This window comes from Lepidochelys kempii, chromosome 13, assembly GCF_965140285.1.
Source record: "Lepidochelys kempii isolate rLepKem1 chromosome 13, rLepKem1.hap1, whole genome shotgun sequence".
Taxonomy (NCBI): domain Eukaryota; kingdom Metazoa; phylum Chordata; order Testudines; family Cheloniidae; genus Lepidochelys; species Lepidochelys kempii.
Window position 1 is genome coordinate 10,317,903 of NC_136392.1, and position 13,502 is coordinate 10,331,404.

Genomic DNA, 13,502 nt, shown 5'->3' on the forward strand with positions numbered 1-13,502 from the left:
TTCATAGTGTGTCTTTGACCTGAGAATATGCTTTATTAGTAATAATCAATTCACCAGGAATAATCAATTAACCCTTGATACTTCTGTCAAGTAGATACATATCATCTTCCTCTTCTTCTTAGGGGAGATACCAAGGAGTTAGATGCATTTCCAAAGGCACACAGCAAGGTCACAGTCAGGACTAGAACATATCCTCTCTCTCATTCCCCCAATCTCCTGCCCCAGTTATGAGATTACAGAAGGAAGTACAAAAGGAAGGTGGAGGGTGCAGTACTTAGGACACCTGCTCTGCCATAGATTTCTTGTGTGAGCTTGGACAAGTCAGTCCATCTCTGTGCCTGCATTCCCATCAGTACATGCGGGATTGTAGCACTGCCCTACCCTGTAATCCATCACCTGTACTGCAGCAGATTAGTGTCTGGGTGAAATCAGAGGTGTCGATTGAGACCTGCAATGCCCTACCTCTCCCCCTGTAAGATCCCAACACAGTTACAATCATCTGAAGTGCCTGAGCTGACAGCAACCTTGTCTGCTAAGCGAGGGTAGAAGCGGGCCGTTCTCACTGAGGGGGGCCTCCACTTGTCACGTTCCCTTGGTCCTCTAGAGCTCAGATCTGGTGAACTTTAGGGCACAATACAAGTCTGACCTGTTTTCCCAGGTGCTCACTTGAGGCACTGATTAGGAGACAGAGTAGAGCTCATTTTAGAGCAGGAAGGGTTTAAGCGGGAGGGTGTTGGGAAATTTCTTTTCTTTGAATGTTTATTTGCCATATTGTGATGGTAGTTGTGCCTTTATCCTTCACACATGTGCGTGGAGAATTTGACAGGAGTCACTGAAAATCTGATCCTCCGAATAAATATGCAAATGAGCAGCATTCTGGATACAAAACAAGCAGGGAGTCCTGAAAAGACAGACTTAGGGCTAGTCTACACTGGCAACACTAAAGCCCTGCCCCGGCAGCGTTTTAACATGCCTGGTGTGGTCGCGGTGCAGCGCTGGGAGAGAGCTCTCCCAGCGCTCTAAAAAAACCACCTCGATGAGGGGCGTAGCTCCCAGCGCTGGGGCACTGTTTACACTGGTGCTGTTAATTGCCAGTGTAGACAAGCCCTTTCAGACACATATCAACAACTGAAGACCTTATCACTGTGCAACTGACTTGAGTATCCCCACTCTTCCTCTACGGGGACTATTTTTCCCTCTCTACAGCGATGCTAACACTCACAGCACATACTCAGAAACTGTCTCATTTGCTACCATCTGAGCAGAAACTCACCATCATCTATGGCATGAACAATGATGAGGTAAACACTGTTGTTCACATAGGAGGATTCCCGATCAAGTTCTTTCACAGCAGTAACAATGCCAGAGTTCTCATCAACAGTCACCCACCCTGACGGATCATGAACTAGTTTGTATCTGAACAAAACAAGACAAAAAACCCATGGCCACACAATTATTTAAATGTCTTAGGCACTCAAATAAAAGCTCCATTACATCTCCTGGTATCTTTTTAAGCCTCAGGTATTTCCACTCTGGGACTTTACTTTTTTGTTTGTTTGTTTGTTTAATGTTTCTTGTTGATGAAAAGTGATGAGGTGGGGTGGCTTCACTAGGGACTCAATTTTTTTTATCAGCCAAAACATTTGCAGTGTAGCTGGTGGCAATGCAAGATTCCCCACACCAGTGCTAATATGCCTCACCTAAGAGCCTGGAGGGACCACTGTTAAGGGTGAGACGATAGTTTAGTCTCCATTCCAGTTCAATTGTGAGGAAGTCAATGGGAGTTTTGACCAAGCAAGCACTGTATGATTTGAATCATTCTTTTTACTTTTCCAAAAGCAGAACTAGATATTTCCTGTCTAAGGACTTGTTTACACTACCATGCGCGATCGATCTAAGATACGCAACTTCAGCTACTTGAATAGTGTAGCTGAAGTCGACGTACGGAGATCTACTTACCGCAGTGTCTTCACTCACTCTCCCATCGACTCCGCTTGCACTCCTCATTCTGGTGGAGTACCCGAGTCGACAGGAGAGCACTCAGTGATCAATTTATCGCATCTATACTAGATGCGATAAATCTACCCCCGCTGGATCGATCACTGCCCGCCGATCCAGTGGGTCGTGTAGACAAGCCCTAAGTCTGGAGGGTTGGCTGTATCCAGTCAGTCTAGTGATCCAATATACAGTTTAGAACAGCTGCACTAAGTAGAGATTTCTTTGTTAAAGTTAAAAAGCTCTTTCCTTTATGTTCCTTAACAATTTCCCCAGCTCAGAATTTATAGTGTCTCCACTCACTTTATCTTATTTGGCACCACATCTGGATCTACAGCAGAATATACTCCAAGCCTTGTCCCAGGCTTCACGCCTTCTTCTTTTTGAAAAGCAAGCGTGGGAGGGTGAAATTCAGGAGCATCATTTGTGTCTAGGACTTTCACAGCCACAGATGCACTAATGGGGAATACAGGAGGGCTCCTCGGTTTTCCTTTATGACACGAAGATAAAGGTTCTTCGTTTTCAACAGAAATGACAAGTCTCTTCTCTGAGTCACCTTCATAGTCCACAGGCTGCAAACCCCAAAGAGAAGCTTCCATTAGAAATTATGGCTTTTCCTGTGGAAAGATCATCTCTCGAAAAGTGAGAGCAGTAACTGATCCCAAATTACAAGCAGCTCCAACTACTAACATTGCAATCAATCTGTACATGCTCCAAAATGCCATATTGTAACAAATCCATGGCTTCAGTAACATTACCTTAATGAGACTTAAAATGCCCTCATTTGTTTCAGGATCAGTCTCAATGATGAACTGTTCCTTTTCATTGCCTTTCACTATTTTGTACTTTGCTCTCCAAGCAGGTGTGTTTGGAGAATCTTGATCTTCCACCTGGAGCCTTAACACTCCTGTCCCTACTTTGCCTTCTGCAATTTGCAGCTGATACTGAAAAAAAAGAGGATTGTCTCAGCAATGTCTAACCAGGAATCATCACATTGAACTAGTCTATCAATCCAGGTTCCCATCACACTTCCAAGCCCTGAAGATCCACTTCACAGAGGCCTTGTTCCTCTGCCCTAGCTTTAGGGTCCTACTCCTTGGCAGTGCAGCTCTAGTGTAGACACAAAACTAGGGCCTCTCCTACAGCTTCCTCCAGGACCCCATTCCCCAGGATGGCAGCGGCTCTGTGGATATGGCCTGAGGTTGAGTAATCTCTGAAGATCTGGGTGGGGACATAATTCTGCACAGTGTAAATATCTCCATGATAATAGTTACTTCCATCAGATTCTGTATCTTCTGCTGGTAATTTTAATTTTTTGTTTAGGGCTCAATGATGCCTCCCTTACTCACACAAAATAGCATTTTACTCTGCAAGCTGACTCACTTATATCAATTAAACTACTCATGAAACAAGGTCCTACTCAATGTGACTAAGGGTGGTAGAATCTACACTTGTATCCTAGAGCTTATCTAAAGCACCATCCATTGCCAGAGACCATTGCAGCTTCTCCACCCCCATGTACCCCACAGTGCCTCTCATACCATTTGAAACCACACATAAATACAAACCCTGTTACCCATTTGGAGTGAACAAATCACAATGGCTACAAAGGACCATAGAACTTAACCAGCATGTTTTACCCCCACAAAGCCCAAACCTCACGCAGAAACCTGCTGGAACAGGTGCATTTTTGCTCTATGCCCTGAAGCTTTCAAACTCTAGCAAACAATCCTGGGAGAGTGAATTACACAGGCAGAGGTCTGCCATGGCTAAGTCTTAGTCAGATGTTTCTTTTGTGCACTTTGTGGCCACTGCAGCAACGTAAGACCCTTTTCTCCTGGTCTGCACCTTAACTTCTTAATACCCACACATACCCTGTCAAGCCTCCCACTTTCATTCACTAGAACAGGCAAGTTACAAAACCAGTTTTAACCTTTTCTTATTAACTGGACTAGAACCCTAAAATCCTCAGCTGACTCATAAACTTTTCAGATTTCTTTCCCCAAAACCAAACAACAAAGGAGGAGACAGCAGAGGGGAAATGGAAACAGCGTGCTGGTTGCAGATTGGGTGGCTATAATTACTGTCAGCTCAGACTAAAGTCATGGCTTCTTCTCAAGCAGAAGAGTATTTCTGGTCCCTTAGAGGGCAGGAAGCCTGCTTCAGGAGAAGAATTCTGGACTTCCTTAGTTCTTGGACGAGGTAGCCTCTCTCCCAGCCTCAGGTCCAGCAGAGAACACATTTGATGCTTTCCAGATCCACAACAGTGGAGGATGCATTGTTAAACACAAATAACATTTAGCCTGCATGCCAGTAGGTTGTAATCAGCCTGGTAAAACTCGTAACTCAGCAGAAAGAAAGAAGAAAAAAAAACAAAGGAAAGGGAAGATCCTGATTCTGAAACAAAACAATAAGCACCCAAACTGGCCCCACTCTCCTCAAAATCACTCTGGGTTTTTTATAAAGCCCTCAGGCTAGGCTGTGCACTATGCTCCTTCCAGAGTCTTCCAGGAACTACGTCTACCTAAAATAATCTTTACTCAGAAACCAGCCTAGATACATATCAACACGTCCAGTTCACAAACAAGGTTCTCATCACACATCAGATCTTCCTCAGACTAACTCTGGCCATAAGTTTGAGCTCTTTTCCAGAATTCTAAGGTAATTGTTCATTAATCCATAGCCCTTTTAACAGTCACTTTCCTTTAGGCAAGCTTGGTTCATTGGCCCCACTGTCATAGCAAGCCTCCTCCTGAGAGCACCCTGCTGCTGGTACTAGAGAGAGTTTTATCCTCTGAACTGACAGTAGAAACAACTCGGCAAAACTTAACTACTACAATGGGATATACAGAGGGTTCATAAGTAGCCAGGGGTACAAGGCATTATGGATCACAACCAGAATTGTTTTATGTAAGCAGTTCACAATCAACATTTCCGGTTCTTGGCTATATTAAAATTAATTGACTCTATAACATGCATTTGAGAATGTAAACCCCACACTGGCACTGAGTGGATTAACAAGAGCCTGGGAGCTGGAACCAAGAGGGGTGCTAAGTAGGTCAATTAGCAGATCCACCTGGAAAAGAGTCAGGACTGAGAAAACTCAGAGGGAGAGCCAGGAGAGAGGAGGCTGGGAGTTCCTGCTCTCTGAGAATGGTTTGATAGAAGTCAGGAGAGAGGAGAATTGGGAAAAGCTGCAGGAGGGGAGTTAGTCTGTGTGGTGCATCTCAAAATGGAGGCAAGATTCCTGGGAGGCAGCGCTGGGGTGTCAGTGTTCAGCTGAAAAGTAAAGTACCAGGGAAGACCTGTGAAGGACGAACGTTCAAGCCTGGGAGAGATGGAAGTGAGTCAGAATGTACTTTTGGTTTGGGATTTGGTGAAGAACTCCAGGGAAGAATCCTACAAGCCACAGCCCTGAAAGAAGCGGGTGCCTGAGAGGCATGCAAGTGCACAGTGAGCGCAGAAAGGGGCTGGTGGGAAAAGTCTGTGGACAGGCTAAGATTGGAAGTGGTCCTGGGGAAGCAGCAAGGAATCTGAGTAGATGGAGCTTGGCTGCTTTCTTCAGGGTCCCTAGACTTGAACCCAGAGAGGAAGGAGGGTCTTGGTTTCACACTGGCCCCCAGAAAAGGTCCTGGAGACCACGTGTGGAAGGACTACTTTGTTAGGACTTGGGACGGAGACTTGGCTTGAGGCTGCCGCTCCGTTGTTTATCAGACTTTCTGTTACTCCAGAAGGCATGGGACTAAATGTGGCCTGGCCAGAGGGCTGAGTCACAAGAAGACTCAGACTGCTGCAGGGTCGGAGAGGCTGTTGGTAAGGGGTAACAGATGAGGAGAGCCCGCTATGCCATGCCCAGCCAAAAGAGGGCGTGACAGCAGTGAGTCCACTTTTCTACAACATGTAAATTCTGTTTTAATAGCACCTAATTACAGAAATGGCACAAAAACTTTTAGAGGAGCCAATATCAGTACACGGGAATCCATTGAAATTGATGACATCCTGTCAATTGTCTTCCTGTCAACACTTATGAGATTTCTATTGCCATTCATAGATGCCGAGGCCAGAAGGGACCATTCTGATCATCTAGTCTGACCTCCTATATAACAGGCCCAAAATAATTCCTAGAGCAGATCTTTTAGAAAAACATCTGATCTTGATTTAAAAATTGTCAGTAATGGAGTGAATTGTTCCAATGCTTAGTTACTCTCATCAATAAAAATGTATGCCTTATTTCCAGTCTGCATTTATCTAGCTTTAACTTCCAGCCGTATCATCCCTTTCTCTGCTAGACTAAAGACTCCATTATTATATACGTGTTACCTCAGATAGATACTTATAGAATGTAATCAAATCACCCCTTAACCTTCTCTTTGATAAGCCAAATAGATTGAGCTCCTTAAGTCTATCACTAAAGGCTGGTTTTCTAAGCTTTTAATCATTGTCATGGCTCTTCTCTGAACCCACTCCAATCTATCAACATCCTTTTTGAACTGTGGGCACCAGAACTGGATACAGTATTCAGGCAGCAGTAACACATTGCCAAATATAGAGGCAAAATAATCTCTCTACTCCAACTCGAGATTCCCCTGTTTATGCATGTCATTAGCTTTTTTGGCCACAGTGTCGCACTAGGAACTCATGTTCAGCTGAGTATCCATCACAACCCCCAAATCTTAGTGCTGTTGTGTTAATAACCCACATCCATATATACTTTAGCTTGATCTTGCAAGGTGCCAAGCACTCTTAATTTGCCATTGAGCGTATTCGGCACCTGGCAGGATTGAAATTTCCTCATCTTGGAATGGTTCAGTAAAGTAGCTGCCCTTTTTCCTTACATTTTCCTTGGTAAACACAGGCAGGTGGTTGTTTGTATCTTCAATGGCAATGTTAACTGTTGCAGGAGATGACATTTGTGGGGTACCATGGTCTCTGGCTTTGATCAGAAGTTTGAAAGAGCTGGCAGTCTGAAAAACAAGTTAATTAACTTCCAAAATATAGGTTAGGAAAAAGTGTCTGGTCATTGCTACAAAATTGATCCTTTAAACTATTTATACTTGTGAATCTCTCCCTACTCCACAGATTCCTATATGAACCTAAATTTACACATGGCAAGTATATATCATATTATGTACTTCACCTGATAATCCAAGCATCCTGAAATCACTATCAAACCACTGGTAGGATCGATGTTAAATCTGGGCTCTTTCAGATTGGGTGTCTGTGTAGTAAGAGAATAGGTCACCCGAGAATTAGCCGTGTCTTCTTCATCTTTGTCAAGGGCTGTCACTTGGAAAACTGGCTCATCTAGGATGACGAATTGAAGCATTTATTACACGAGCTCACTACTGACAGGGATGTGCTTGGACCTAATGACCTTTATCCCTCTCTACTACTTCCCCTCTCCCCTCATTACCCCAGGCCTTCTGCATATCCACTAGACTCCTCTGTGCCTCCACAAATTCTCTCCACATTTGGACTGAGATTTGCCACTTATGTTTCTCTCCCTCTGCAGCTCCTGCCTCCTCTCCCGCTGTTATAATTACTCTAGCTCATTTAGGGACACAAATTTGAAGGAGAGATCTATACTATAAAGATATTTATTGAATTTCTGTATTTCTTTACAAAACATTCATTAGTTTCTAACCTAGCAGTGCTGCCAGCCAGCCTCGCACTGTGTGTTCACATCACTGTTCTTTCCAAGCACACCGCATTCTGTTTTTTGTTTATCATCTGGTTCATTAGTGGAACTGGAAAAGGTTCAGAGATGGCTTCCATGCAAGGAAAAAACTACAAATATTAGGGCTGCTTAGCTTTGAAAAGAGATGACTGAGGGAGGATGATAGAGATCTATAAAATCAGAAATGGCGTGGAAGGAGTGAATAGAGAAGTGTTATTTATCCTTTCAAACAACACAAAAACCAGGGGTCACCTGATGAAGTTAATAAGCAGCAGATTTAATGCAAACAAGAGGAAGTACTTCTTCACATAATGCACAACTAACCAGTGGAACTCATTGCCATGGGATGTTCTGATAGCCAAAAGTATAACATGGTTCAAAAAGAACTGCATAAGTTCATGGAGGATATGTCCGTCAATGGCTATTTGGCAAGATGGTCAGAAATGTAACCCCATACTCAAGATGACCTTAAATTTCTGACTACCCAAATCCAAGAATGAAAGACACGATGGATCACTCCATAATTATCCTGTTCTCTTCATTGCCCCTGAAGCTCTGGTACAGGCCACTATCAGAGAAATGATACTGGGCAAGGTGGACCATCATATCACCCAGTATGGCAGCTTTTATGTTCTTATCTGTAAGGATGAAAGGGTCCAATCCTCCAACATGCTCAGCACCTCCTGTAAGGAGCAGGGCCCTATCAGCTTCCAAGTCCTACAGCAGAAGTTAGCCCACTAAATGCCTGCCAGGAACACTGAAAGCTCTACTGCTGAAAATGACTGTGTAACATATGGAGATAAGGGATATTGGAATTATGTACAAAGGATCTAAACCTGTTCCCACTAATCAATGTGAATTTTGCCATTGACATCAGCAGTGTACGACCTGGGATTTTTATTTCCAGGTTGGAGCTGGCCCTGTCTACTTCCCATCTCTTTAAGTTCTCTACAATTTTGTGCAAGTTTTGACTGATAAAAAGGTACCAGACCCAAGGACTCTGGAGGTTTTGCTAAAGATATTTGGTGTTTATGTATAACGTGCTACCATTGTGTATTTAAAGTTAATGTAGACAATAACTTTGGCATTATAGCTTCTCAGATGCAAACTAAGACACTTCATGCAGGGCTTTCATTATGAACCTTCTCTGGTCTAGGAAAATAGCTGACTTTAAGCCTCAAGCTTTGCAACACCATTTAAGCTGCATGATAAAAATGACTCCCCAAACTGCATTCCCTTTTTTGCTGCATTCTTTACAAGAAACTGATTTCAGACCAATTCTTCCTTTAGGTAAGACTTAAATCCGATTGCCATACTGCAATCAGAGGTGATAGTAGCAAAGGGATTACTATAGGGCCCAAGCCTGAAAACAACAGCATGTACCATGGTACTGAAGGCAATGTGATAATGATAGTCTGTAGGTACCTGTTATTAGGTGATTACAAAATTTGGACCTGTCTGTACATTACTTATGATTCCAACAGAAATGGAAAATTGTTCCTTCGATCCCTAAACCAATGTATATTGGAATAAAAACTATAGATGAGGAAAAAAACCCACAAGCCACTAAAAATTGCTTCTTTAGATAGCACTTACCTGTATTGTGGTTTTCTTTTATAGTAATGTTAAATTCCTCCTTGGGAAACTTGGGTGCATTATCATTAATGTCTTTAATCTTAATAATGAAAATTAAAGATCTGTCCACTATCTTCCCAGTCACTCTATGTGCAACATCAAAACGTATCTGAGTAATGGATATCAATACAGAAACAAAGTTAGCCATCAGAATTGCACAGGAATAAACAAGGGGAAATAGGTTGCTTTTTATACTGAATCAACCATTCCCAGTCTCTATTCAAGCCTAAGTTAATTGTATCCAATTTGCAAATTTAATTCCAATTCAGCAGTCTCTCATTGGAGTCTGTTTTCGAAGTTTTTTTGTTGAAGGATAGTCACTTTGAGATCAGACATCGAGTGACCAGAGAGATTGAAGTGTTCTCCAACTGGTTTATGAATGTTAGAAATGGTGTAGATTGTGGACCAGGCTTGGCAGGCTTCTTTCTGGCCCATTCAGAGTTGCTGCAACTATGCACCAGCTTGGCCTGGGTTCCTCTCCACACTGTGCTTATGGGGCAGCACTCCAGACAATAACTCATGTGGTAGAAGAGGGCCCAACTCTACATCTGGAGGGTGGTTCACAATGCCTAGCCTCCCTGCATACAGAGGCCATCCTTTGGTTATGGTACCTAAACACTGAGCTCTGACATCTGCATACAAGTGGAGAAGGAATTTTCTGTTGACCAGTATCAATTCTTCCTTCAGTGGTGAGCTGGAGCCGGTTTGCACCAGTTCCCTGGAACTGGTTGTTAAATTTAGAAGCCCGGGACAACCAATTCTAAAAGGGCTTCTAAATTTAACAACCGGCCAAAAGTGGCACCTTAGGCACCGACTCTGTGGGTGCTCCGGGGCTGGAGCACCCACGGAGAAAATTTGTTGGGTGCAGAGCACCCACCAGCAGCTCCCCGCCCCACGCCCGGCCCCAGCTCACCTCCGCCTGCTCCCCTGAAAGCGCTGTCCCGCTTCTCCACCCCCACAGCTTCCCGCGAATCAGCTGTTCACGCGGGAAGCCTGGGAGGGCTGAGAAGCAAGTGGCAGCTTCACGCTCAGGCCCAGGGAGGCGGAGGCAGAGCAGAGGTGAGCTGGGGCGGGGGGTGCGAGGAGGGCCGCCTGCACCGCAGCAGGGGGGGAAGGGGGGGCAAGGGGAACTGCTCCCCGCCCCAGCTCACCTCTGCCACCCTGGACCTGAGCGCAACACTGGCGTCTCAGCCCTCCCCGGCTTCCTGCGCGAACAGCTTTCTCGCGGGAAGCCAGGGGAGTGAAGAAGCAGAGCAGGGCAGCGCGTTCAGGGGAGGAGGAGAAGGCGGAGCAGAGGTAAGCAGGGGCCAGGCATGGGGCAGAGAGCTGCCAGTGGGGGCTCTGCACCCACCAGATTTTCCCCGTGGGTGCTCCAGCCCCAGAGCACCCACAAAGTCAGTGCCTAAGGCGCCACTTTTGATGTGATCAGTCGGGAGAGCAGCTGCTCCCTCTGCTCCCCCCCAGTTATGCTATCCCACCCCTAGGAGCCAGAGGGACCTGCCGGATGCTTCCTGGGACTCCCCACCTCGCCCCCTGGCAGGTCCCTGGCTCTTAGGGCCAGGGTGGGCACCCACTACGGTGGCCCACGAGACCCTCCTGCCCAGTTATGGGGGCAGTCAGGGGACGAGACGGGGGGTAGATGGGGCAGGGGTCCCGGGGTGGGGGGTGTCAAGGAACTCGGGAGGTTGGATGGGGCAGGAGTCCCGGGGGGCGGGGGTGGGCCACGAGCCCCTTGAGGGGTGAAGAGGGAACCGGTTGTTAAGATTTTGGCAGCTCATCACTGACTTCCTTTATACATCAGCAAAAATTTGCTTCCAGAAACAGTAACAGTGCAATAGGATTGTACTACAGGCCAATAGTTTATGGTTTTACAACTCATACTTTGCTGCTAGAATTGATATTTATCATGAGGTGTACAACAAGAACCTTAGACTTCAGGATGTTTGTTCAGCCATGCTTCCTTAGAACTGCTTATGCTGCTTCATAGCAATGCCACTGTAGCTATGCAAGGAGTAAAATTCTGGGTTTGCAGAACTTCAAGCATGACACAAAGGCTAGACAATGACACTGATCAATGTTTAGATAATTTAAGCAATTTTATGGAGATCATTGGCCATGCAGATATTTATTGACATATTTATGGTAACTCTTATGATATTTATTATCATAAGCGTTAAGCTAGAAAGTAACAAACAAATACAGACTTGAATTTACTACTGGATTTTCGCCTTCACATGAAACATTTAGCACTAGGAGAGTAATTTAGAGTTGCCATATGCTTAACTGTTCTTCTAAACTCTATTTACCTTAAAATAGGGGGTGTTCTCTCTGTCAACGGTACGATGTACGTACACATGTCCTTTGGCATCGTCTCCTATAGAAAACAACCCAACCTCAGGAGATTCATTTACACCAGGTCCACTGATTAAATATCGTATGGACATATTATATGACACATTGTTGAACAGCTACAAAAGAAATGGAGTATTAGTGAAATGCTAACTGTATCATAAGGATTAAGTTTCAGCACCAGGATTCAAAGGTTTTAAAGAAATACTGCTAAAAGTTCAGGACAACATATTGATCTGGTACATTTCTGTAGTCATGGTTATATGACTCTACATTCTGGGAGAGTAAATATCATTGGATGTTTCTAGCTACTATGTTAATTCAAATTGTGATGCCAATTTTTGAAAAGAAGCATTTTTTACCAGAAGTGGGAGATCTTCAAAGTAATTATGGAGCCTTTGTAATTAAGGGTTTGATCCAAATCCTATTGAAATTAATAGAAAGCCAGCTGGATTGGACCCTAATATATTAAGAGCAAGGACAAACTCATAAATTAAAGAACAACAAATCCCCAGACCCAGTTAACTTGGACGCAAGTGTTCTGAAGGAACTGAAGAACAAAGGGTATGAGCTGTTACCAAAATTCTATTATCACTCATCAAAAGCAGCAACTGTAAAAGCAGATACTGAGGACAGCAAAAAGTTATGCCTATCTTTAAGATATGATCACTCTGAGAACCTGAGAATTACAGACTAGTGAACCTTACTTCATTATCAAGTACTCTTGTTGAAAATACAATTAAAAATAGATGAATACTATAAAAAATGCCTAGATGAACATGATACAACAGGGACAAACCAGCACCGCTTCTGTAAAGGAATATCAAACCTCTCTACCACAATTCTTTTAGTGTGTCCAGAAAAAAAAAAACAGCAGATAAAGGAGAACCAGTTGGACGTTCAAAAAGTCTTTGACAAAATCCCTTCAAAAGGCTATTAAGGAGACTAAGTAGCCATGGAATGAGAGGCAATGTCCTATCATGAATTAGAAACAATTTTTTTTAAAAAAGACCAAAATGTTAATCAAATAAGGAACAGACAAAGACTTTAGTTTTCTATTGGACTTTCTCCTCCATGTAAACTCTAATGTACTTAACGCTAATTCATAGGAAGAAACAACTCCTATGGATACTTTTTCCTGAGTTTTCCATGGGTTTCTTCTCTTCCTCTGAAGCAGCTGGGGATGATCACTGTCAGGGAAGGAATACTGGCCTAGATGGACCACTCGTCCAACCTGCTGTGGCAATTCTTATGTTTCTATCTTATGTGGTGTGGAAGGAAGGTACCAGTCTCTCGAATGAGGACCAATCATGCTCCACAGTGGAAGAGTGGCAGCCTCTACACCCCATTACATTGGAGGCCCCAATCTCCAATGGAATGTATTCTATAGAGGAAAGTAGGAATATCCTTGCTAAGAGCTTTTGTTTTACCTCTCCAACAAGTTTGGGGAATGGTTCTTTGTCCTCCTCTTCAAGTTCAAAGGTGGTTATAATCCATCTCCTTTTTGTACGCCGTAGAGGACGAAGATTGTCTGACAGATAAAGATCCAGCCCCTGTTGGTATAACAATGTATTCAGGTCACAAAAGTGGGAGATGACTCTCTCAATAGATTGTGAATTGCAGATTTTGTTTTTATGATTAAACTATTTTATAAATGTAAGAAGTCGGAGTATAAATCTAATATTTTAAAATCATTAAAGTTTTCAACAGAACTGTTTAACAGATGCAGTTGTAAAATTTTAGACAGGTAAGGGGGGTGTCAGAGGGGACAGAGAGAGGGTGGGGGTCCCAGGCTGGGAGGAGTCACATAGAGGCTCACGTGGGGAGGTCATGTGCGCCCCTTTGT

The 13,502-nt window shown here is 43.9% G+C and overlaps 1 protein-coding gene across 1 annotated transcript in view; it reads right to left on the reverse strand.

The window, feature by feature from the left end:
• The window catches only part of CDH26 (cadherin 26), a 35,498-nt gene that overhangs the window by 11,189 nt on the left and 10,807 nt on the right, over nt 1-13,502 (reverse strand). The window contains exons 3-10 of the mRNA XM_073309521.2: nt 13,087-13,209; nt 11,614-11,775; nt 9,269-9,416; nt 7,133-7,299; nt 6,831-6,959; nt 2,754-2,939; nt 2,299-2,567; nt 1,274-1,416 (exon numbers count right to left, since the gene is read on the reverse strand). Of these exons, the coding sequence (XP_073165622.1) occupies nt 1,274-1,416; nt 2,299-2,567; nt 2,754-2,939; nt 6,831-6,959; nt 7,133-7,299; nt 9,269-9,416; nt 11,614-11,775; nt 13,087-13,209 (1,327 nt within the window). The remainder of the gene's footprint in view (nt 1-1,273; nt 1,417-2,298; nt 2,568-2,753; nt 2,940-6,830; nt 6,960-7,132; nt 7,300-9,268; nt 9,417-11,613; nt 11,776-13,086; nt 13,210-13,502) is intronic.